The sequence below is a fragment of the Cibotium barometz genome, chromosome 47, assembly GCF_041138505.1.
Source record: "Cibotium barometz isolate CiBa-2024 chromosome 47, ASM4113850v1, whole genome shotgun sequence".
NCBI classification, from domain to species: Eukaryota; Viridiplantae; Streptophyta; class Polypodiopsida; order Cyatheales; family Cibotiaceae; genus Cibotium; species Cibotium barometz.
The window spans coordinates 14,428,750-14,455,622 of record NC_141092.1 but is presented as its reverse complement, the minus strand read 5'-3'; the positions used below and the strand labels follow the sequence as shown (position 1 = coordinate 14,455,622).

At 43.0% G+C, this 26,873-nt stretch overlaps 2 protein-coding genes across 6 annotated transcripts in view; both read left to right on the top strand.

Moving 5' to 3' along the window:
- Positions 1–9,569: 9,569 nt before the first annotated feature.
- The window catches only part of LOC147611393 (uncharacterized), a 93,336-nt gene continuing 76,032 nt past the window's right edge, over positions 9,570–26,873 (top strand). For 2 of the 5 annotated variants that reach the window (XM_086784473.1, XM_086784475.1), the window contains exons 1-2: positions 9,570–9,612; positions 9,743–9,806. In XM_086784473.1, coding sequence (XP_086640599.1) covers positions 9,790–9,806 — 17 coding nt within the window. In that variant the 5' untranslated portion in view covers positions 9,570–9,612; positions 9,743–9,789. Of the gene's footprint in view, positions 9,613–9,666; positions 9,807–9,986; positions 10,183–26,873 lie in introns of those variants that run through there. The other 3 variants (XM_086784476.1, XM_086784474.1, XM_086784470.1) reach the window with 3 other exon arrangements.
- Positions 13,437–16,084, top strand: LOC147611394 (uncharacterized). The gene is made up of 3 exons (XM_086784843.1): positions 13,437–14,851; positions 14,947–15,262; positions 15,393–16,084. The coding sequence occupies exons 1-3, from the start codon at positions 13,437–13,439 to the stop codon at positions 15,816–15,818; spliced, it is 2,157 nt and encodes a 718-aa protein (XP_086640969.1). The 3' UTR covers positions 15,819–16,084.

The following is a 26,873-nucleotide window of genomic DNA, read 5'->3' as shown; positions in this document are numbered from 1 at the left end:
TACATTAGCACCGTGTCCTCCTACCTCCATACACTTATCATTAAGTTGGTCTCGTTAAACCACTACTTGCACCTTAGCTTTTCAACCATCAATCACAATCCTTGCTCACTAAGTTGCTCTAAGGCAACTAACCTCTTCATGAGAGGGTTTTCCTTAAGGTTAAAGGGTATGTCCGGTTGTAATTCGTAGGCTTGGAACCAAGGGTTCCATTGGCATGTCTACGTTAAGCCTGAATGCGAGTTGGAAAAGTGTGTTGTTAGCAGCCACCTTATATGTCGTGTGGTAGGCCCATAAAGCTAAGTGCAGCTTATGCTTCCAATCGCTCCTCAATGCTTCTACAATCTTGGTGAGAATAGTGCACAAAGTCTTGTTTGTGCTTTCAACCTAGCCATTCGCTTGTGGGTAGTAAGGTGTTGACTTTATATGCACCACAAGGAATTCCTTGAGAAAGAACTCCACCACTTCATTGATAAAATGTGTACCATGATCACTCACTATTTCTAGTGGGCAACCAAAACGGGTAATCACATTCTCATAGAGGAACTTGGCAGTAATTCTCATGTCAACTTTTTGTGTTGCTTTGTCCTCAGCCTGTTTTGTGAAATGGTCATGATAAAATGCACTTGGGTTCCCTTAGCAGCCGGGTTAATGGGACCAACAAAATCTAAACCCCATTTTTTAAAGGGTTGTTCCAAAACTACTGAGGTTCCCTTAGCAGCCGAGCTAATGGGACCAACAAATTCTAAACCCCATTTTTCAAAGAGTTGTTCCAAAACTACTAGGGTTAGGAGCATTTGATCCTTCTTCTAAACTATGACGAAACATTTGGCATTCTTTGCAGTGCTTGTTTGACAAACTCAATTATGTCTCCAAAGAGTGTAGAGCCACCAAAGAGCGGTCTGGAGAACCTTGCGAGTAGTCGTGTCATCAGGAAAAGTGTCCCTCCACCTATGCCAAAATGGGCTTGTTCATCAAAGTCATCGTCATCAACACATTTCCTCACAGTGTCGTCTCGACTCTTCTTGTAAAGTATTCCTGCTATCAATTGATAAGGGGGCTGTCTTGCTAATGAGGCATATGGATTTATCCTTTTTGATGGGGCGATCAATGGGAAGTCCATTGGCTAAGAAGTGGGTGATATCTTTACTCCATTCCGGTACATGGTTAATGTGGAATAGTGAAGTGCCGCAAAGATAATCTTCCACCCCTAGAGGGGGTTCTTCATTTGGAATTCCAGAAAGGTGGTCAGGCATGAACGTGCACAAATTCCTCTTTCGCACCGTGATGGTGAACTTAAACTCTAAAAGAATAAGCAAGCATTTGGTGATGTGCCCAATGGGGTGCAAGGCTTGTTCACCAAATACAACAATGCTTGATAGATAAAGAACATAAATTTGGTAGCAGCAGATAATGATGTACTTCTTCACGGCATATACCATGGCTAATCCCTTTAAGTTTGGTGATGCCAATAGCAAAGGCTGGAGTGTCTATATGCACATGGAAGATTAGATCCCAGTTGAGGGATCTCAAGATGGGTGTGCTTGCTAATGCCTTCTTCAGTTTTAGGTGCAAAGGTCTAGCGTATATAGCATATAAAAAGATAAATCTTATGTAATACCTTACGTGCCCCATGAATCTCTACACCCCTTTGTAGTTGACAGGTGGTGGCAATTCTAAGATTGCACAGATCTCGTTTTCATCCATGGAGATGTCGTTCTTGGTGGAGATCATGTGTCCAATAATGACACTATGTTTAACCCAAAATTGACATTTGAGTGGGTTTAACGAGATGTGAGTTTACACCTTTTGAAGACTAGCAAAAGATAAGCAAGATGCTCCTTCCACTTAGAGAGAGAATGTATAGATCATCAATGAATATCTCTAGGATCTTTCAAAGGAGATCCTTAAAGGTTGTACACATCAAGCATTAGAAGGTGGCAAGGGCATTGGTCAAAACGAATGGCATGATGCGATACGTGTAGGATCCCCATTTTATAATAAACGCCATCTTATATTGGTCAACACTTTCGATGGTCACGATGTCATTGACCTTGATGACGTTGTGTTTATGTGTGCTCTTCTAGGTTTTCTTCTTCTAGAACTTTGGTTCTAGTTCATTATTGGCCTCCTTTTTAGGGGCTACTATAGCTTTTAGGGCTTCTCTGGCTCGTTAGCTGCTTGCTTCAAAGTCAAAGCCCAGGCTTTCTATTTATTTATAGCCTTGGATGTTCCTTTGGCTACCGCCCTCATCTTAGCTTGGAGCCTTGGAATTGCATTAAGGGGACTGTGTGAATGAGTCCTCCTTGGATGCTTAAGGGGCTCGCCGAAGTGGAGGGAAATGCTTTTGCCATGGAGGCGATTGTCACTCTACTGGGATAATCCTTGTAGGCATGGTTGAATCCACACTTATAGCAAGGGCATATGATTTGGAGTGTTGGGAGCATTCAAGAGGTTTGGTGCAAGGTCTTTGTGAGGGCACTCTACAATACGGTGTGGACCTTTACATTGGAAGCATTGCATTAGTGGCCTAAGTAATATATGTTGAGGTATCTTGCTCTTTGTTACACCATGGCCTTGAATTGAGAAGTATAAGACTCATACTATTGCTACTAATATGTGTCTTGTTAGTCGTAAGACTTATAATTCTCTATTGGGGTGGTGTATACATACCTCGCGGTGGTGGCGGGTAAAGGGATTTGATATGTATGGCACTAGAGCTTGAGGAGTGACTATTGGGGTTAGCAAGGCCAATGGTTGCCTTGGCATGGGGAGCATTTATCATGGTGCCAGAGTCCACCCTGTTGGGTTTTCTTGGTACCAACAATGAGTTGTGTCATGGTTCCCATGGCATTGGCAATGAGCACAATACTTTTGCTATCTAGGCCTTAGTGTTGGACACTTTAAACTTGTATGATTTTGATAGGCTCCAAACCATATCTCTTCGTGGGAATAGATGTGGGTGTCGTGCTTGCAGTGCTAGCTGGGGCTAGCCTTGAGGTGTGCTAGGGTTGTCCTTGCCACTAGCTTGGGTGTGGCCTTGAGGTGTTGGTTGGGGGGCTGGCCTAAATGGCTGAGCAGATTCTTTACCAACCCATTCATGCTTATGTTCTGACTAGAACTCTACCTGGTGCTGGTTTAGGCACCCTTGGCTGGCGATGAGGCTTTGGATGATCGCCCTCTATCTCTTAGTTCGGGTGGACATCTTCTACATCCTTGTCTTACAGGTTGTCTACAAGGTTAGCACTCATCAAAGATGTAGTGCTTAGACATGTAGAGAAGTTCATGAAGCCTTTTGCTCTTGAGACTGATCATAAATCGATCAATGAGCGACAAGTTATCTAATCTTTCATGGGTGCTGCATCTCATGTGTGGAGATACTTGGTTCTAACAATATAGTCCCATATGGTTTCTCTCTCCTCGTGCTTGAGGTTATAGATCTATGCAATTGTGCTCCATCTGGCTCCACTAGGCGAGAATCCCACTATGAAAGTGGATTCTTACCTAGTGGGAGTGAACCTTAGGGTTCTTTGTCTTACTCCCACTCATTCACTGGAGCTACACCCAAAAATAGGGTGCTTGTACGCCTTCATCATAAAATTTAAGGTGTTGTCTATAGAGCCAGTTGGCGAATCCAAAGTTGGGAGGTCATGGTGTCTCTTGTTTCCAAGTGTTTCACTATTCCTCCACTCATGCTTATGTTTCATTCGCTTATTTTTTCCCAAAACTCCTCGCTTAAGGTGGATTCGAAGGAGTCTAACCTTCTTAACTTGGGAGCACTCTGATGAGTGCTGGTTGTTGCTACGACCGAATACTTGGTAGGTTTGAGGAGGTCTATTTTGATGCATTGCAATTGATTGTATTATCGTTTCCATATCGGGTTCTCATCAAAGGTAGGGTGCTTCTAGATCAGGTATGAGAAGGGTTTCAGATAAGTGTTTTTTTTTAATTTGTTTTTTTGGCCACAAGTCTAGGTTCATGCCTCTAGACTCACGTGTGTAGATTCACGTGTCTAGACTCATGGCTCATGTGGCTAAGCTTACAGCTCATGTTTCCAGGCTCACAACTCATGTGTAAGATTCCTCCCTCCAGCTTTTGAGGTGTGCAGGTGTAAGAACCTTTCCTTCTGATCTTATAATTATTCCCCTCTCTGAAATAAAAGAAAGATCTTGTTTTACCCTATTTTGGCATGGAGAGAGAAAATGTCTAGAGGGAGGTAATTCAAAATTGAGATATTTTTGGATATAAAAATCCTCCTAGTGTTTAAAATGGTTTCCCCCAAAATAGAAGTTTAAAAAGAAATTCCTAAGGTGCATTAGAAATAAATTATAATGTGCACAAAAGACCTTAGTCTAAGGGTCAAGATTTTTTAAAAATTTTAGATTATGGTCCAATTAAGGTTCCTATGGACCAATAAGATTAATCCAAATGTAGGGAGGAGATAAATTGAAGAATAAAAGAAAAACCCCCCAAAAATGAGTAAATGCTCACATAAGATGAAGAGTGGACTAAGGACCAAAGAAAAGAATTAAAAAACTGAATTTTGACACCTCTGTGTGGGGATCTCCCCTCATGAAGTAGGCACCTTTTTCTCATCATTACCCCCAATTCTTAATCAATAAAATGAGATATTTTAATCTCTCCTCTCTCCTGTTTCAAAACTAGATCCCAAAAAGTAAGCTGAACTGACCCAAAAATGGTCAAAAATTGACCAAACTAATGTGAAAAATTCTAGAATCAGTTTGCTTGGTTAGAGACTCACTTTTTCCTATAAATAGACGCCTCCCCCTTTGTAAAAGCTTCATGGTGTTTATGCACTGTTACTCTACTCCTGTGTCCTGAGCCATCTACATTGAATTTTTTAATAATTCAATTGTTTTTGGCCTAATCCTCTCTCCAAAGTGAATTGGTGGCCACTATTGCTTCAAACAATAGTAGAACCCTCAATCCCTTAAGCCAAAGGAGAGCTTCATGTAAGCTAATTTTCTTACTTTATTTATAAATTTTAATGAAAAATCTATGGTTTTCTTGATTTTTATGTTTTGTAATTGATTGAATTAAATTCAGATGCTATGCCTTTGATGAAAAGGCCACCCCCTTCCAACCTTTCTTAATCCTAGAAAGATTTACTAAGTGATTAATTAAACTCTTCTTATTGTTTACTCTCTTGAATTTAGAAAATTGTGTAGATTAGAGTTCTATAATTCTAAATTGGGTTAATTAAGTCAAATAAAGGAAGATAAAAATGAGAAATGGTCAGCCATACAAAGGAGGTTATGGCAAAATTTTCCAGAATTTTGTGAAAAAGAAAGTTTGTTTTTATGTTATTCCAAAAGAGTAATTCCCACCATTTTTGCATCTAAAAGAAATATTCTAATTACTCAATGTACATATTCACCTATGAATATGCATGGATATCACTGATATTAATTATTAAATTTGATTTCTATGCATAGAAAGATGCATAAAGGAAATTTTTTTATTACAATAGTGTTATTCTTATTAAATTTGATTTTTATACATAAAAAGATGCATAAAAAAATTTTTTTTATTACAAAAGAGTTATTCTTATTAAATTTGATTCTGATGCATAGAAAGATGCATAAAGGAATTTTTTTATTACAAAAGTGTTATTCTTATTAAATTTGATTTTTATGCATAGAAAAATGCATAAAGAAAATTTTTTGTTACAAAAGTGTTATTCTTATTAAATTTGATTTTTATACATAGAAAGATGCGTAAAGGATTTTTTTAAATTACAAAAGTGTTATTCTTATTAAATTTGATTTTTTATGCATAGAAAGATGCATAAAGGAATTTTTTTTATTACAAAAGAGTTATTCTTATTAAATTTGATTTCTATGCATAGAAAGATGCATAAAGGAATTTTTTTATTATAAAAGCATTATTCTTATAAAAATTAATTTTTATGCATAAATAGATGCATAAAGAAATTCTTTTTACTTTAGAAATGTTATTCCTATCAAATTTGATTTTATGCATAAAAGGATTTTTTAATAAAAGTGTTATTCTCATTGAAGTTGATTTTTATGCATAAATAGATGCATAAAGAATTTTTATATCAAGATTAGAATTCTCTTAAATTCTATGTTTAAATTCTATGAGTATTTGATAAATGAATAATTAAATACTCTAAGAGAGAAATTTCTATCGTTTTATATTCACACGAACTATAAAAAGAAAATTTAAGAAATCTATCAAGATCGAAATATTCAGATAAATGATTAATTTATTCCTCATTGGAATTCGTAAACTAATTAGAAATCAGTTAAGTGAATATTCAAAGAAAGAAATTCAATAAAATAGTAACTGAATTATCAAACCTTTTCGAGAAAGATAGTTCAGGAAAAATCTTATCCAACTCGAACCTTGAATCAGACTATGACCAAGAATAAACTCTTTCGTCAGTTTTGAGGAAAAAAGGTGTGACCAGTTTAGAAAAATACACTCAAAATTCTTGCCAAAGCTGAAATTAAGTTTAAGACCCTTCGAATTGATCTGTGGATCAAGGTTACGGCATTCGAGGAATTCTGGTATGAAATTCAGAATTCCGATCAAAAAGTTTTGGGGATACTGATTCAAGAAATACTCTTGTATTCAAAAGAAAATCAAACTGAAAACTTGCATAGAAACCCTATTTTCTTAAAGGACTGTCTTACGCCAGAATGCTGGATGGAATGTGATGTGAATAGATGTGATGAGATGTGATGACATGTGAATCAGATAGATGTGAATGAATGGATGAGATGTAATGGGATGTGAAACGGGATGTGGATGAATGAGATGTGATGTCATGGAAATCGAGATGTAAATGAATGATGTGGAATGTGAATGGATGTGAATGTGTATGTGAAGAATGGATATGGATGTGTATGTGAAGAATGGATGTGAATGTGTATGTGAAGAACATATATGGATGTGTATGTGATGAATGGATGTGGATGTGTATGTGAAGAATGGATGTGGATGTGAATGTGAAGAATGGATGTGGATGAGTATGTGAAAGAATGGATGTGGATGTATGTGAAAGAATGGATGTGGATGTGTATGTGAAAGAATGTGATGTGATGTAAAGAGATGTGATGTAACATGAAGATATGTGGATGTGAAGTGATAGATATCAATGTATGGATAGATGTGGGTAGTCGTACATGTGAACGATTGGATGGATATGAATGAATGTGATATAAATTGGGATAGATGTGAATGGATGATATGTGATGTGAATGAATGTGATGTGATGTGATGTGAATCGGAATAGATGTCAATGAATGAGATGTGAGGCGAAATGGATGTGGTGAGATGTGATGTCAGAATAGATGTCAATGAATAAGATGTGAGGCGAAATGGATGTGGTGAGATGTGATGTAAATTGGGATAGATGTGAATAGATGATATGTGATGTGAATGAATGAGATGTGAGGCGAAATGGATGTGGTGAGATGTGATGTAATGGGATAGATAGAATGGATGATATGTGATGTGAATGAATGAGATGTGATGTCATGTGAGTGAATGAGATGTGATGTAAATTGGGATAGATGTGAATGGATGATATGTGATGTGAATAAATATGATGTGATGAGATGTGGATATGGGTAGATGCGAGTGGATGAGATCTGATGCGGATAAATGAGGAAAGATGTGATGAGATGGAAAATGATGTGATGAGAATGGGAATACATATGAAATAAATGAGGATTGATGTGGAACAATGTGGAAAGACGAGAGTTCGTTATAGAAACTGTATTTACGACCTGCTTTTAAATAACTGTTTTATGTCAAGAATGCTGGGGATGCATTTTGACCATCTTGTGTGAATGAGGTCGTAGAGACCAAACTGATAAAGTTGCAACAGCTGCTGATGGAGAGTCAACAAAGGACGTCTGGCGTAGCACGCTCGGTGACCAGCCTCGGTTCGATTTAAATGGTGAGCTTCCGGTACGATGGATGAGGGACCAAGGAAGCGGCATATGAGTGAAGCGCTAGGTGACCTGCGCGAAGGATCCTAGAGAGGGTGCTGACCATACAGTGCTCGGGCTCTGGGTCGCCGAAGATACCCACACGTACGTCAAGGAAGATATTGGAACAAGGAGTAAGAGTTGTTTTCTGAATTCGGGCATGGATGTGGTTGATTGACCTTGTTGGTCCTCAACGGATGAGTCCATGGCTCTTTTATATGGATCTGTTGTGGTTGATCTTGCTGATCTTCAATGGAGATTCCATTTTGATTTTTATAAGTGAATATATTGTCGGGTACTATGAGCTAGGAACTATCGAAAAGGCCCTTGAGTGGACAGGTGGTGAGCGTTCTGGTTGCCAATGATGCCATAGGTACACCGATGAAGGAAAAATTAAAAATTAGGATTCAACCGGATATTTTAGAGGATTATGATCAGTGATACTATAGTTTCATTAAATGATTATTTTAAAGACAGTTGTCTCTATGATCCAAGTGCAAGTCTTTTCCTTGATCTGACTATGGGACTTACGGGTTCGATCAGATCAGTTCTGTTAGTTAAGGCTCTTGACTACGTTAGAGTAAAAATATCAGGAGGAATCGTCCGTGCTTTTCGGGTGAGGGAAGTTTTTTCTGGATTCGGTTTTTGGAAGAACCGAGGGATAAGTTTCTTGTTCGGATATACGTGGGCGAGACCCAGAGTGAAGAACCCTGCCCCGCGCAAGAAGTGCTACTTCCGCTGCTAGCACCCCAAAATTTGTTGCGCGGAGGGGACAGGGATCTTTCAGCATGGCTCATGTGTCTAGGTTCACGTTTGTAGGTTCCCATCTTTTTTTGTATTAGCTCGACTCACGGTTATGTTCCAAGCTCACAAAGCACCTTACATAGGTCGAGCGAGAGAACCATGTTAACCAACGTAACAATATACATATACATGTGTGTGTGTGTGTATCTATATATATTTCTCTATGTACTTCTTTATATATGTATTTCTATATGTATATGTACAACTACGTATGCATATACATATACATATATGTATATATACAATTATATATATATGTAATTGTATGTATGCATGTATATATATATATATACATATATATATATATATGTAATTCTCTCTCTCTCTCTCTCTCTCTCTCTCTCTCTCTCATTACATATATATATGTGTGTATATATATATATATATGTATATACATACATGCATACATACAATTACATGTATGTATCGATATGTATATGTATACATACACACACATACATATATTTGTATGTATGTGTATATACACACACACATGTAATATATATATGTACACATACACACACATACACGTAATGTATTTCTATATGTAGATACATACATACATACATATGTGTGTGTACACACATATTTACATGTATATGTATATATATATACACACACATCTATATATGTGTATGTATTCACACACGTGTATATATATGTATGTATGTATATGTACACACACATGTATACATATATGTACATGTACACACCTATATAGTATATATATGTGTGTGTGTAGAGATATATAGAGATATACACACACTTTGTCCCATGCTCTAATTTGGCATTTACAGGGGTGTAAATGGGGAAGGCGTGGCTTTAGAAGGTAGGGGGGACTATGTCGGAAGGGGCCCTCTGGCTCCTCCATTTATAAATTGTTGAAGAATTACAAGGGTTTGTGTGTCTAGCACTTTATTACAGTGTGTGTGTGGTGTTTAATGTGAATTTATTTACAGAGCAAGAGCAGCTAGGGAAGCCGAGGCGCGAGAGTACGAGCTAAGCTATGGCGAGACCTCCTCGGTATGTATCTGGTCTCCTGCACTTGTTAAAACCCCCCGCTGTTTGTGTTTATTTGGAAACCCAAGTTGAAGCCTTGATCCTGCGTTTTGGGCCCTCATTTGCCTGCTTGATCTCGGATTTTTGCATATTTAGCAACCCAATTGGACTGTTTAGTGATTTGTTTTTTTGGGGTCGCCACAGCAAAGTGGGCCGTTGTGAACATTGTCCAAAATTTGGATCCTTTATGGAATGCGAGAAGGCGGGAGTTTGAATTTCGGTCCTGCTCTCTGTTGCTTTTCTCCATGCAAAGCTTTACCTTGTCAGGATGTGTGACATGGCATGCCTTTCTGTTACCCATTTGAGTAAATGGCTTCCAAGTGCATGACCATTAATTCTGGTAATGTTCTGGTCATAAATCTGGTTTAATGGCGCCTAGATATTGATTAATTTGGTTAAGTTAAATTCTGGTAAAGTTGCCCTATCCTTTCGGCAAGGTCAGCCCTAGAGAAGGGTGCCCATAGCTGTTTGCGGGACCATGGAGTTAAATAGTAAGCTCCTTGTCTATGGATCTTGAAAATGGGTTTGCAACACTCCAATCGTGCAAGAGAACCATATGCCTTACTAAGGCGAGCTTCAGACGCCTTTCATATGGTAAGAGCATGGGAGAGAAAAAGTACCCCCAAGTATGTGTAGGGGTCCACCACCTCTATGGGTTCCCTTATGTGTGTACATTCATGCCTGTTCAATCACCTTTGATTTGTTGAGGTTTACCTCCAAATCCTTCTGCTCACCATCTGCTGAAGAGGAAACTACTACAGTATCATATGTATACAGCAAATTAGCAACAAGAGCATGTCCCAAAGTATAACCAGGCCCTTTGCATTTCTACAAAATCAGCCACCTCATCAATATAGAACACAAAAAAGAGAGAGAAAGAAAGAAAGATGCTATTAACATCTACGAAAGGTCTATGAGACCAAAGAGATTGTACATGTGATCCATGAGTAAGCTAGATGTCAAGACAACATGAAAGTTGAAAAAATCAGCTGGTGAAAGAAAATACAAGGCCAACGTACTATGTAGGCTTTGCTTATACAATATAGTAGGCAACAAAGTAAACTCATGTGCCCGGACTCATAATCTGTCCCCCTCATGGATTGAATACATGGCCTCAATATACACTAATTGTAGTGGTGCCTCTGTGTGTGGCTGCAGCAAGTCTCGGGTTTGGGGCTGGCAAGTGGAAGGTTTGGGTCTTTGAGACTTGGGAAGTCTACCTCCTGAAGGGCTTGTGCTTTCCATGAGTGTGTGGTACTAGCAAGTCGTGGGCCTAGGGGATGCTCACTCTGTTGGGTTGCCTAGCTTTGTCATGGTCCATTTGTCCCGATGGATCTAGTATGGGGCGAGTGTTGGCCGGGGCTCTTTGGTGAGGGTCAAAGAAGTCTGTGATAGAGAGGAAGAAGAAGAAGATATATTAACGTCTTGCAAAAGACCCAACGGGTCTATGAGACAAAAGGTGTACAATGTGTCCATAGAATCTCATCGTGGAAAAAAAGACAACATAACAAAAAGAACTAACACTAATCCCTAGGTAAATGTAGATATGTATGGATCATCATCATCATCCTCATCATGGAGGATCGCCATCCTCATCATCGTGGATACGAAGTGGGTGTAGAGGATACGGGGATGTGTGTGGAGAGGGAGCTATCCATCGATGTGTGGTAGGAGTCCACAAAGGATGTCTAGCATCGGCGAGGGGGTGAGGAGGGCCCCTAGATCCAGAGGGTAGAGGGTCGAGGAGAAGCTGGGACGAGGTAGTAGCTACAGATGCTTGGTGGCGGGGGAGGATCTCATCAATCTGGGGCTGGTGAGCGTGGGGTGCTCGAGGTCCAGGAGCGTGAGGCCATTTGGCTCTCCGAAGTGTGGTTGCACAAGGCAGGGTAACTCTAGTCGAGGGGTGAGATGGTGGGCCCCTCATCGCTACTGTTGTGGCCTCATCCGTTTGAGTGTCCTCGTCCTGTGGGCGGAAAAAAATGGTGATGGTAGACTGAGATGGGTGCCGGGGTACATGACAGTCTGGAATAAAGCCTCTACCACCATAGGTGCTGCATTAAACTTTGCTTGAATGATATGGATGCACCCCTTTGCGCTATCGCTTGATAAGATTGTAGTGCCAGGTATGGTAATCGTGACGAATCCATGGCTAATATCCTCTGTATGTACGTGATAGTTTGGAATAGGGCCTCTACCACCATATGGTGCGGTAGCAATCTCTGCTCGAATAATATGGTGAGGGATAGATGGTTTGCTGTGTATCAATTTGATAGCATCAAAATCTGTGGACGCCCTATGCGCTGCCAACTTGCCGCTGATAAGCCTGGTGCCCAGAATGGGGTAGCATACATCATCGTCGGAGTCACTAGTGTGTCAAAAAGCAAACTTTGTCTTGGGTTTTTGGAAGTGTCTGGTGGCATTGTCCTTTAGGAGGGCAAGTGCAACGTATCCCCTAGTCAATCTGTCCTGTGACGCTTGTCTCATGGAGAAGCGTTTGCGAGAGCTCGTGAAAGTGACCCCCAATGTCACGTGCACCCTGCACTTGGGTACACAGTGACACACTGGCATGATCATCATTGCAACATTTGTACAGAAGTAGTACCTTTTTATAGGAATATTTGTCGTACACCATGACCCCATTGTGAGCCCTTAGTCCAGGGACAGTCAGGCATGAGCTACGTAGGTTAGTCTCTGAGCCTTAGAGGTAAGTCAAGTTTCAGTCCTCTTAACCCACTTGGAGAATTCATCAGATAGTGCATGTAGAAGTCAGCCTTAGCATTAGGTCAGGCATTAGCAAGCATGTAGAAGTTAGTAGGATCATCCATGGGCTTCATCTAGGCCTTGAGGGGCCTAGGCAGCGAGTCGGCTCCTCACGTTGCCCGTTTTCTTCCATTGTCACATGCACTCTGCACCATAGTGCATGGTGACAAACTGGCTCATCATCATCAGTGCAACATTGTACAATATTAGTTTCATTCAGGATGATATTTGTCGTACGCCGTGACCCCATCGTAATCCTCAGTCTAGGATAAGTCAGGCACGAGCTACGCAGGTCATTCTCAGCCATACATAGTTGCAAAAAAACGCGTTTCAAACTTTAGGCTACTCGTTTGAAACGTGCAAACGTTTCAAACGTTTGAAACGCGTTTTTTTGCTGGGCCAGTTTTTTTTTATGATAGAAAACGTACGATGCAGTATCTCCTGGCATTTCAGTTTTGAAAGTGACGCTTGAAAGAGACGTTTCCAGCCTTTGAAGTCTTCCAGGTTTGCTTGCACCCCTACCTACGCACCAGTCCTTCTCCCCCGGCCCCTACGCACCGTAGGTAACAGGTTTGTACTAACCCTAAATCCTGATTTTTTCTGATTTTGGACCAAATTTCAGATTTGAAATTTGGGCATTTTTTGCCAGGTTGCCTACATTGGTGCATGCACACCTTGCCTACGCACCAAGCCTACTCCTCCGGCCCCTACGCACCCTGCTTCTCAGGTTTTTAATAACCCTAAATGCTGATTTTTTCTGATTTTGGACCAAATTTCAGATTTGAAATTTGGGCATTTCTTGCCAGGTTGCCCGAATTTCTTCATTCATTCATCATGCCTCGGGCTAAGGATGCCATGTGGAACCACGTAACTCCTGTGAGCAGATATGGGGGTTCAGGCACAGAAAGGTGGAAATGCAATTTTTGTGCCAAAGTGTCAGGTGGGTCTATTATTAGGGTAAAGGCCCATTTTACAGGAGTAAGAGGGGAAGGCATTGGCCCTTGCAGTCAAGTACCAAGAGAGGTTGTAGCGTCTCTTCAGCAATGGAAGAGAGAACATGAAGCAGCAAAGGGAATTCAGCCTATTGATGATGATGTACAGGATACAGATTCTGTAGGTGATGTGTCCAAAAGAGCTAGGACAGAGGATGATTTGCAGAGTCAAGCAGGTGGGTCTAGCTCCATTCCTGTAGCCCACAGATCTTCATTGCCCACCGTGCCTTCTCTAAAGAGGGCAGGCATTAAAGCAGGCATACAAAAGCAAGCTGTCAAGGAGGCCACACGTGAATTGACAAAGTTGTTTATACAATGCGCTTTGTCATTTCACGTCGTGCGTACTCCTCGTTGGAAGAAGGCCATTAAAGCTATCAGCCGCATTGGGTATGAGTGGGAGGGTCCATCTTATGAGTCCCTTCGCAAAACCCACTTAAGGAAGGAGAAGAAGGCAGTGGAGCTTGAGATGGAGCCTTTGAAGGCAACCTGGCAGAAATATGGATGCACATTGCTTTGTGATGGCTGGACAGACATGAGAAAGAGAAATGTATATAACATTTTGGTGTCCTGTTGTAAGGGCACAATGTTTTTGCGTGCCATTGATGCCTCGGTTCCAGGTACAGTTGTTACTGGAGCATTCATATGGAGACATTTGCGTGAGGCAGTGCTAGAGATTGGCCCAGAGAACATAGTGCAGGTAGTTACAGATAATGGGTCAAATTGTGTATCTATGGGCAGGATGTTAGAGGATGAGTTTCCAAAGATAGTGTGGACTCCATGTGCATCACACAGCTTGGACCTCTTGATAGAGGATGTGGCCAAAATTGGGTGGATTGCCGACCTCTTTAGTACTTCTCGGAGCATGGTGAAGTTTGTCACCAAGAGGCCAAAGGTTTTAGCTATGTTTCGTGCACACAGTGATTTGGAGTTGTTGAAGCCCTCAAACACCAGGTTTGCTTACATGCTCATTGTGGTTGAGAGGCTTGTGCGGGTCCGTACAGGTTTACTCCGCACTGTTGTCTCTCAGGAGTGGATGGCATGGGATGATAGAGAGCATCCCAAGGCAGTAGCATTTGTGCGCGCGGTAATGCGAGACACTTGGTGGGCTGAGGCCCTTGCACTTGTCACGGCCACTCAGCCTATATATAGTGTGCTTCGCATTACGGACATGGAGGGCAGCACCCTTGGACTCTTATATGAGTTCATGGACCGCATTGGAGAGGCCCTAGATCGATGCACTATACTATCAGCTGAGAGGTATGTATCATTGTATGTCATTGTTGTTCTTTTAGTTGCCAGTGGCCACATTATACATTGATATTAATTCCATGCTTCCAAGTGTCGTTGAACAGGATCCAGGACATCAGGGAGGTGTGGAACCGTAGATGGGATTGGTTTCATAGGCCAATCCATGCGGTTGCCCATATACTACACCCACTATGGCGGAATGAGGAGCAGTTCAACAATGAGGAGCTAGAAGAGGGATGGCAGTCTTACATCCAGACCTGGACTGGAGGTGATGTTCAGCTCCTCAGGAAGTTAGAGGATGAGCTCCTAGTATTTCGGAATGGGAGTCATGCCTTTGGGAGAGCCACTGCAGTTTTGAGAGAGACTCAGCTTCAGCCAGTCTCTTGGTGGGAGAAATATGGCATCGGTACTCCAGTTCTGGTAAGTGCCCACTGACAAGTTACAACTTACATGTAATAAGTTTGCACTTTGAAGTAACAACTTAGTACTTACAACTTATATAAGTTGTTTCTTCTTATTATTTATAAAGTTTTCTGTTATCTTTTGACAGAAACGCCTTGCATTACGAGTCCTCTCACAGGATTGCAGCTCTGGTCCATGTGAGAGAAACTGGAGCACATGGGCCCTCTTCCATACAAAGAAGAGGAACAAATTGTCCACTGCTCAATTAGAACGGTTGGTGTATTGTCATTGCAACCTCCGTTTAATTGAGCAGCAAGGCAATCCCATTGAGCCGCGCCAAGTGAATGTCGACAAGATCGACATAGAGAAAGTGAAGGACGTACCAGAGATCCCTGCTGAGGAGCGCGACATCTATGCCATGCTATATGAGGAGATGATGGCACCAGCTACTATGACACGATCACGGGCACCGACATCAGCAGATCATGCATCTACGAGTGCTGAGGCTGAGGCTGAGGCTTCATCTTCTTACGACACAGACTCACATTCCTCAGAGGAGGATGATGCTGAGTAGTTACTAGTTACTACTAGTGACTCTTGACTCTTGACACTTGAGTCTAGAGTTGAGAGTCCAGACTCCAGACATTGGAGACCATTTGTTTTTTCAGAGTTTTTGTATTTGGTCTTTCGGTACAGACATCTGTATTTCAGATTTCAGATTTATCATTTGACACTATTCACTAGTGCTTAGTATGTTGCTTAGTATGTTGTAAGTTGTAACTTGTAACTTCAAACTGGTTATGCTATTAATAATTATATGGGTTTTTGCCATCTATGATCTAATTCCTGATTCCTGAAGACTGCCATGTATCATGTATGATGTATCATGATTCATGTTACATGTATGATCATTGTATGATGTAAATTGTAATCATGTATGATGTATTAAGAATCAGGATTCAGTATGAAATTTGAATCATGGATTCATCATTCATGATGTATCATGATTCATGTATATGAAAGTTGAATGTAGATTTTAGCATTAAACTGTACCAAACATAAATTTATGGACACCCCCCTAAAAAAAACCTGGAAAAAACACCTGAAAAAAAATTTGAAAAAAACTTTTAAAAAACTTTTGGAAATTTGTTTGAAACGTTTTTGAAACGTTTCAAACACGTTTCAAAAACGCGTTTCAAAAAACGTGTGGCAACTATGCAGCCATAGCAAGTCAGTCAATCAATCTAAGTCTCTTAACTCACTTAAAGAGACGCATTCATGCATATATAGTCAGTAGAAACCTTAGGGTTTGCATCAGAAAGCATCTTGCCTATTGCACATCATTTATGCATAGCATCTAGACCATTGCAGGAACCCCATGGGCCATATATCATCCAATAGTTATCAGGATATTTACTAGGATTTTTTGGGTATTTTTCCCATCATTTTCAGCATTTTATACATATTTTATGCATTATTTATGGACATGAGGAGTCGGCCAGCTCTGTAGCCAGCCGACTGGCTCTTGTGGTCCATATAAATAGATCTGTAGCATATTCATTCATTCATTCAATCATATTCAGCAAAGGAGCATTCAAGCGCTTGGCATCTTCAGCACAAGGAGCAAAGCGATTGCAGTTTCAGCCTCCTCCTCTCAGCGTTTTCCTCCTACAGCAGTAGGCGCCTCAACGCATGAGCATTCATCCATCTTACATCAGCATAACGCATCAGTTCAGCATTCAGCCTACAATCAACCTTGCATTTTCTGCATCCATACAGTTTTCAGCATTCATCATCTCATTGTTTTGCTCCAGCCACTTGGTGAAGGTAAAACGCAGCATTCATATTCATTTACAGCATTCATACTCAGTCTAGAACAGTCCCAAACAGCCCCTCTCTCAGCCCTAGCTTTGCATCCCTCCCTCATTTCATTGGGAAGAGTGCATAGGCTCGAGATTGGACATCTTTGGTGTTTCCACAGCAGTGTACAGTTCAGCCCAACACTCGGTCGTCAGAGGTCTTGCGTTTGGCTTATCGCCAGTCACACCGTTAGTCTCTTTAAAGATAATAAAGCAAATACTATCTCGGTAACGGGATGGGGGGGCCCTTCAGTGGGTAATTCGGGACCCCATACGGTGTACAGTTCTCATCTCTCTCTCTCATATCTCTCTAAAGTTTGAAGTATTAAAGTGGATTGCTGAACTCGTGAAACTCAGGAGATATAGAAGACGGTGTGAGCATTTGTGTGACAGGATCCTCCAATACGAATACTTCCGCTGCATGTTACATCCACCATAGTACATGACTAATCTTGAGGACGAGTTTTACAAACTCATTCGGGTGGTTTCCCTGTTTTGACCTATTCCAACAAGGTCATTACAATGGCTCAACAATTGGGCATATCGGAAGAAGATAAGCTCAAGCAGTTCATTGGAAGTTTAGACACTACCATTAGGTATACATATACTATCATAAGGCCAGATGAATACTGTCATAACATTAGGTACCCAGTTAGGAATTTTGAGCCTAAGACTTATGCATGGGCACTGACCCTCCCTCAGAATCCGGAACTGATGTTGAACGGAGGTAAGCCCAAGCAAGCACAGTCTTCCCCTAAGCCCCAACAACAGTCATCTACCCGGAGTAAGGGGGCTCAGAAAAGCAAAGACCAAAAGGACCAGAAGCAAAACTCTTAGGGTCAATCGGGCAATAGGAAGGATTCTACGCCCAAGAAAACTCGCGAGGAAAAAGCTAAAGAGGGCATCACTGGAGGTTATCTCCAACCGGATGAACAAACATGGTGTCAGGTGTAAGACATGCACTGGCTGAACTCAGAGCTAATCCTGAGGAGAGCAACCAAATAAAGATAGATCAGAACTAGAATTTAGGAGCAGGTGTTGCTGGTTTGGCAAGCGATTGACTATTGGTGGACATGGAGGGCTGTCGGCCAGCATATACAGGTGTATGTCCAATCGACTGCAGCAAGGTGAATATCGTTTGTCCAGGAGCTGGCCGACCAGCAGTCCGCGAATTCAATATGTCTTTCCTACCCTATAAAAGGCAATAAAACTCATCGTTTTCAGCATTCAGCCCCTTGCTTGGCTTGATCAGAGCATTAGTCATAGACTAGGATTAGATTAGGTTTAATACCTTTTCATGGAAGGCAGCCAAGGGCTGCAAGAACATTGTACCCTTTTTGTACTTTATGATATATTGAATACTCAGCTCTCTCTCTCTGTCTTCTCTCTCTTTTGCTTGCATTTTTCATCAGCATGTTCCTAGAAGGTGTTTAGGGCTGAAAGAAGAGTCGACGAAGCTTCCGCGTGTAACATTGGTATCACGCTCAGCAAGGCTAAACATGGATTCAGCCCTTGCTTGGTTGGGTCATAGAATAGGATTTTAGACTAGGTTTTCTACCTATTCAAGAAGGCAGCCTATGGCTGCAAAGACACTTGTACCTTTTTGTACATTATGAATATACTGAATACTCAGCTATGGTGGTCTAGGCAATGGAAGTTTGATTTTGTCACGTGCATCCCGCACTTGGATGCCACGTACACATATCTGTACAGAAGGTGTAGGACCTGGGATGGAAAACTGGTCCCATGTGAGCCTAGTCCGGGACGAGTCAGCCAGGGTTCCATTCCAGTCGTCTGAGGTTAGGTGTGCGTTGTCCTGCACATGAAATAGTGCCAGTCCGCGTTGTGACTCTCCCTTTGGAATGATGTCAGTGGTTCTGTGTATCTGGTATGATATTGGATGCCAGATCACTGTGTAGACAGTTAGGGTTTGCATATAGGAAAGGGGCCAATCCGTAAGGCTACCCCAAGGACAGATATGGGCATGGGGGAGGTGTAGAACCACCCCCGTAGGGGCCAGGAAGGCCTTAGCTGTGCCCACCAGCCATGGGATGGCCATGGAAGGGCTGTAGGTGTCAGCATTTGGTCCATCTCCATTTCTGGAGCCACTTCTATGGGACTGTCACTTCGTAGAGCGGCCAGATTTGTGCCATGTTCACATGGGGCCAGGCCGGTGTCCCATGTGAAAGGGCCAGTCTTTGGTTGTCACATGGATGGGAGCCAGATTCGTGCCACCCGTGTGTGACCAGTGCTGTCACATGCACTCTGCACTCAGTGCATGGTGACAAGATGGCTCATCATCAGAAGTGCAGCATTTGTACAGTTTTAGAACCCAATAGGATGATATTTGTCGTACGCCGTGACCCCATTGTACATCCTCAGTCCAGGATAAGTCAGGCACGAGCTACGTAGGTCATTCCTCAGCCTAGTGGGTCAGTCAGTCAGTCAAGTCCCTTAACCCACTTGGAGAGAATCATTCATGCATGTAGAGTCAGTAGAAGCCTTAGGGTTTGCATCAGAAAGCACTCTGCATCTTGCATAATATGCATACATATGCCTGTGCATCATTTAGAACATCCCCAAAGCCTTAGGGAATTTACTGGGATTTATCTGGTATTTTTCCCATATTTATTAGTATTTATTTATCATTATTTGCATTATTGGGCATTTATAAATATTAACTTTATTAAATGACCAACCTCCAGTTAGTATAAATAGGCTTGCCTGGAGCCTCTTTTGCTCATTCAGTCTTCATTGTGCTAAGAGCTCTCCTCTCTCTTGCTTTCAGCCTAAGACTAATCCAGCCCTAGTGCCCATAAGCTTTCTTCTCCAGCCCTTGAGAACCATAGCTTCAGTCCAGCCCTAGGTGTTTGTCCTCAGCCTCTAATCAGCCTGTTTTCAGCACAAAAGCAGCCCTGATTCAGTCCCTTACAGTCCCCCAGATTCAGCTCAGTTCCACGCCTGAAAACCAGCAGCATTCAGCCTGCATACCTGCGTTTTCTGGTCCAGCAGAGCAGCAGTGCTGCGTTTGCTCCAGCCGTACAGTTTCCAGCCCTGAGATCATCTGTTGCTGCTGCGTTTCAGTCCATCAACACTCCTACACACATGCGTTTCTGTCCACAGCAGAATCCAGCCTTGAAGCAACAGTTTACAACAGTTTCCAGCCCTGAAACAGTTGTTTGCATCAGTGTCCAGCATTCTCTGCATCATCAACACATTCAGCAGTCATCTGGTGAAGGTAACTCAGCATTCATATGTGTTTTCAGCATTCTAACAGTGTGTAGAACAGTCCACCTTCTTCTTCTTTGAGCCTCAGGTGTGCAGCCCTTCCTCATGCCCTTGGGAGGAGTGCATAGGCTCGAGATCAAGTCATCGAGGTGTTTCTACAGCAGTGTATAGATCAGCCATACTCCGATCCTCTGAGATCTTGCGTTTGGCTTATCTACAGTCCAAAGTCATTTCTCTCTAAAGTAATAAAGCAAATACTATCTCGTTATCGGGATAGGGGGCCCTTCAGTGGGTAATTCGGGACCCAATCTGGTGTACAGTGTTCATATCTCTCTCTCATCTCTTTAAAGTTTGAAGTAAATGAAATGGATTGCTAAACTCACGAAACTCAGGATACAGAAGACGGTGTGAGCATATTGTGTGACAGGATCAACCAATACAAAGACTTCCGCTGCATATCACATTGGTATCAGATTCAGATAGTCCACACACACCGTATCCTAGCGTGGGGGCATCCTCGGATGGTTAGATTGCGTTCCGGCACGACCACCGACTTCAGCATCATGTCTACAGGAGAGAGTACTCATCAGCCGGAAGACGTCTCCCCCGAAGGAGACCTTGCTCTTCCGCCTCCAGCAGACACCATAGCTCTTCTAAGAGCTCAGAACCAGCTACTCATGGAGCGTCTCCAACTCTTGGAGGCAGCAGCAGCACGTTCTTCTACACCTCCAGCAGCACCCGACTACATCTCCCTCGTCTTTCAGATGGAACAACAAAGGAGAGAGGACGAGGCCCGAAGGAGAAGAGAAAAAGAAGAAAGACGGGACTATGAGGAAGCCCAACGCAGGATCGACGAAGACCGGCGTCAGGCTGAACTCGCCGCTCGGGAACACCAACGTGAGCTTGATCGAGAACGTATGTTACTCGAACACCAACGGGAAAAGGAGGCCATACACTTGAGGTATCAGTAGCTCTCCTCAGTCTCCCCAGTCATAGGTGTCACCAGCCAGCAGCCCGCAGCAGCAACCACCATCATTCGCAGTCAACCGAATTTCAGCAAGTATGATGGTAAGTGTGATCATTCTTCAGTTAATCAATTTGTTCATCAATTTAATGCTCATTTTCCATTAGCTAGGATCACAGACCCACAAGACAAAGTCCACTTAGCGGCTCCCCATCTCACCGGTGAGGCAGTCACTTGGTGGCAGCATTGGTCTAGTATTCATACTGACCAGGCCACAGGTGTCACAGCCTTTGACTGGGACATCTTTGTCCATGACTTGAAGACCAGATTTCTCCCGTCCCAGTACATGACCGGTCTGAAAGACGAGTTCTATGGACTTAGACAGAACGGTTCCCCACCAGTGCTTCAGTTTTCCGGTAAGGTTATTACTTTAGCACAGCAGTTAGGGTTATCTGAGCAGGCCAAGATGGAGCAATTCATTCGTGGATTGGACTCCAACATTCGGTTCACAGTTCGTAACTTTGAACCAAGTACATATGACCGGGCTCTGACTCTCACTCAGAACGAAGAAATGAAGCTCAACGGGGGCAAGCCCAAGCAGACATCTCAGTCCAGTACCAAACCCCAGCAGCAGCAATCAGCTGCACAGTCAGGGAAAGGTAACGCATCTTCTAAAGATGCTAAGAAGGACAGTAGTAATAGCTCCAGTTCAGGGGGTAAGAAGGATAAAGAACCTAAGAAAACCCCTGATGAAAAGGCTAAAGCAGGCATTACTGGAGGTTATCTTCCTCCAGAGGAGCAAAAGAAGTATCAGTCAGAAAATAGATGTTTTTTCTGTCATATTATAGGGCATGGTAAGAAGGATTGCCACAAATGGCAAGTGGCACAAGCTGCCAAAGCTCCTTCTGCCACAGTTGCTACAGCCTCCCCAGCTCCTCCAGCCCCGCCTACTACCTCAAATGCAGTTCAACTTTTACCTTCCATGCATCCTATGCCATCCGTGGTATTTGATGCTAAGCAGGAGGGTGAGAGCGATGCTGCTCAGAAGAGCCTTATCCGAGCTCCCAGGGCCGACAGTTTGTAGTCCTTTTCGATATGGGTAGTTCTGAAGACGCCATCTCTCCCCAGTTGGCTAATAAATTGAACTGCACTTTAGTCCCATATCATTTGGATGTGGACGGGTTTACACCTGGTCTTCGCACCCACATTTCCCAGAAGGCACAGCAGTTTGCCTTTGAAGTTCAGAAGGCCTCATTTCAACGAGATTTCATGGTCTCCCCTCTGTTAGGGTGTGACATGATCTTAGGAATTCAGTGGTTCCGTCAGTATGAGCCTATTCCCAATTGGGGGCAGGACACTTTTACTATTTGTAAAGGTTTTCCTGAGCCTGTCATGATTCGTGGGGATAGAAGCATTCTTGGCATCCCATTGATTTCACATCTCCAGGCCAGACGAGCTATCCGCAAGGGAGCAGAAGGAGCACTCCTTTATGTTCGTGCTCAAACAGCCCCTCCCTCATTAGTAGCATCCCTTACATCGTCAGTCCCTCAGTTAGCAGACCTCCTATCCAGACACCAGGACATTATGCTTAGGGACGATCTCCCACCCAGTCTCCCACCCTCTCGCCTTGAGGACCATCACATTGATTTGGTCCCTGGATCAGACTCTCCTAGCAGGTTTCCCTATCGTCTTTCCAAGACTTTAGAGGGCGAGTTGGAAAAGCAGTTATCTGAGCTTCTCCGAGCCGGATTCATTCGGCCTTCTTTCTCCCCTTTTGCTGCACCTATCCTATTTGTCCAAAAGAAGGACAAGTCTGCACGCCTTTGTGTAGACTACAGGGCATTAAACAAACTCACTATCAAGAATAAGTTTCCTATGCCCAGGATAGAGTACATTTTGGAGCGTTTAGACGGTGCTAAGTTTTTCACTAAGATCGATCTCAAGAGTGGTTACCATCAGGTCCGCATTTTTGAAGCTGACATTCCAAAAACAGCTTTCAGGACAGAGCGTGGTCACTACGAGTTCGTAGTCATGCCTTTTGGGCTTACAAATGCACCCGCAATGTTCAATAAGATGATGTCTAGGATTTTCGCAGTCCACATTGGGAAGTGTGTTTTCATATTCCTTGATGACATACTAGTCTTCTCAGCCACTGCGGAGCAGCATGAGAAAGATGTGGAGAAAGTCTTGCAACTTTTGCGAGATAACCAGCTCTACATAAACGCCAAAAAGTCTATCTTTGGTGTTACGGAAGTTCAGTATTTGGGCTACATCATCGGTTCCGATGGGATTAGACTGGACCCATCAAAGGTTCAGGAGATCTTAGATTGGGATATTCCTAAGACCGCCCAAGAAATCCGTTCATTCGTAGGTCTTTGTCAGGCCTATAGCACACATGTCCATCAGTTTTCCAACCTTGCAGCACCTCTTACCGACTTGCTCAAGGGGGTGAAGACTCGCAAGCAGAAAGTCTCAGTTACAGGTAAGGCACTTGATGCATTCCGTGCACTCGAGAAAGCTGCCTCAGAAGCACCTGTATTAAAGTTAGCATCATGGGACGAACCTTTCGAGGTCATCACCGATGCCAGCAATGTAGCCATAGGTGCGGTCCTCCAGCAGGACAATAGACCCGTGGCATATTACAGCAGAAAGTTGGATGTCGCCGAAAAGAATTATTCGGTATATGACAAAGAGCTTTTGGGTGTGATCACAGCGCTCAAACATTGGAAGCCTTTTCTTTATGGACAGGCTTTCACAGTGAAAACAGACCACCAAGCACTTAAGTGGCTTCAGACTATGCCAAGTGCCCAGTGGAGTGATCGACAAGCCAGGTGGAGTCAAATCTTCCAACAGTTTGGAGGTATGATTGAATACATCCCTGGTAAGCATAACCCAGTAGCAGATGCTCTCAGTCGAAAGTCCAGCATCCAGGCAGTCCAAGAAGCTACCATTCTCGAAATCACGGGAAAGGACTTGGATAGTATGAAAGACCAATATGTCGACTCCCCTAAGTTTGGTACTCAGTATAGTTTGGCCCTCACTTCTGAGCCTGGCCACTATTCAGTACAGAACGGTTGGTTGTTCTACAAGAACCGTCTCTGTGTTACTCGAGAAAAGCGTTCCGCTCTTCTCCACGATGCCCATGACTCCTTAGTTGGAGGACATAGGGGTATCAACAGTACCCTCGAGAAATTAGAACGGTCCTTTTATTGGCCAAAGATGAGGCGTGATGTCTATGCACATGTACAAGCCTGTAAGATTTGTCAAAAAGTCAAGGTTCCCCATACAAAGAAGGCAGGTTTACTTCAACCTTTGCCTATCCCCGACGGACCTTTCATCGACATATCTATGGACTTTGTAGGGCCTCTACCAGCATCCACTGGATCCCGTAACACTCAGTGTTTTACCATTGTGGATCGCTTCAGTAAGTTCTGCATGCTCATCCCATGCAAGCATACGGCCACAGCCGAGGACGTAGCACGTCTGTTTCTCAAGCATTGGTATCCAATTTGTGGTTTGCCTAGCACCATAACATCAGACAGAGATTCCAAGTTTACCTCGCATTTCTGGAGGGCATTATTTGAAAACTTTGGAACTAAGTTGCAGTTGTCTAGTGCATTCCATCCCCAGACAGATGGCCAGACAGAAATTTATAATCAGTTGGCCTTCGATGTCCTCAAGTCATACTGTCATGACCAGCAGTCCAAATGGGAGCACTATCTTCCATTGGTCCAAGCTATCTTGAACGACACGCATTCATCCAGTGTCGGACGGACTCCATATGAAGCAGCCTTTGGTCGCCGTTTTTCTTCTCTTTTGACGAGAATGGTGTCTCCATCTTTAGAGGCTAATAAAACCACGGAAGCATTTTCCGAGATTATTGAGTCAGTCAAAGACCGCTTGACCAAAGCTCAGGAAGCATATAGCAGACAGGCAAATAAATCTAGACGAGATGTCCACTTCAAGGAAGGGGATTGGGTCTATTTGCGTACAAGCTTTCATTCCGTAGTTTTGGCCCTTTTCCAATAGTTAAGAAGATAAGTGATGTCTCAATGAAGTTAAAGTTGCCTGCCAGTTGGACAATGCATGATGTTTTCCATGTTTCTTGGCTAAAACCATATGTTGGTCCAGAAGTGTTTGATGTTTCAGATGAACAGCAGCCAGACGTTGTAGACGAGGCAGAAGTTATTGAGCCTGAACAGATCCTTCTTCATCGATGGAAGCATGGTTCCGGTCGATGGATTCGTCAGTTCTATACGAAGTTCCGAGATCGAGGCACCCACGAAGCCGTATGGCTCGACGAGGAGTTCTTCCAGGAGTACCCCCAGTTATTGGCGGACTACTTGGAAGCCATGAACCTGCCGCCAAGCTAATCAGGAGGGAATGTCACATGCACTCTGCACTCAGTGCATGGTGACAAGATGGCTCATCATCAGAAGTGCAGCATTTGTACAGTTTTAGAACCCAATAGGATGATATTTGTCGTACGCCGTGACCCCATTGTACATCCTCAGTCCAGGATAAGTCAGGCACGAGCTACGTAGGTCATTCCTCAGCCTAGTGGGTCAGTCAGTCAGTCAAGTCCCTTAACCCACTTGGAGAGAATCATTCATGCATGTAGAGTCAGTAGAAGCCTTAGGGTTTGCATCAGAAAGCACTCTGCATCTTGCATAATATGCATACATATGCCTGTGCATCATTTAGAACATCCCCAAAGCCTTAGGGAATTTACTGGGATTTATCTGGTATTTTTCCCATATTTATTAGTATTTATTTATCATTATTTGCATTATTGGGCATTTATAAATATTAACTTTATTAAATGACCAACCTCCAGTTAGTATAAATAGGCTTGCCTGGAGCCTCTTTTGCTCATTCAGTCTTCATTGTGCTAAGAGCTCTCCTCTCTCTTGCTTTCAGCCTAAGACTAATCCAGCCCTAGTGCCCATAAGCTTTCTTCTCCAGCCCTTGAGAACCATAGCTTCAGTCCAGCCCTAGGTGTTTGTCCTCAGCCTCTAATCAGCCTGTTTTCAGCACAAAAGCAGCCCTGATTCAGTCCCTTACAGTCCCCCAGATTCAGCTCAGTTCCACGCCTGAAAACCAGCAGCATTCAGCCTGCATACCTGCGTTTTCTGGTCCAGCAGAGCAGCAGTGCTGCGTTTGCTCCAGCCGTACAGTTTCCAGCCCTGAGATCATCTGTTGCTGCTGCGTTTCAGTCCATCAACACTCCTACACACATGCGTTTCTGTCCACAGCAGAATCCAGCCTTGAAGCAACAGTTTACAACAGTTTCCAGCCCTGAAACAGTTGTTTGCATCAGTGTCCAGCATTCTCTGCATCATCAACACATTCAGCAGTCATCTGGTGAAGGTAACTCAGCATTCATATGTGTTTTCAGCATTCTAACAGTGTGTAGAACAGTCCACCTTCTTCTTCTTTGAGCCTCAGGTGTGCAGCCCTTCCTCATGCCCTTGGGAGGAGTGCATAGGCTCGAGATCAAGTCATCGAGGTGTTTCTACAGCAGTGTATAGATCAGCCATACTCCGATCCTCTGAGATCTTGCGTTTGGCTTATCTAC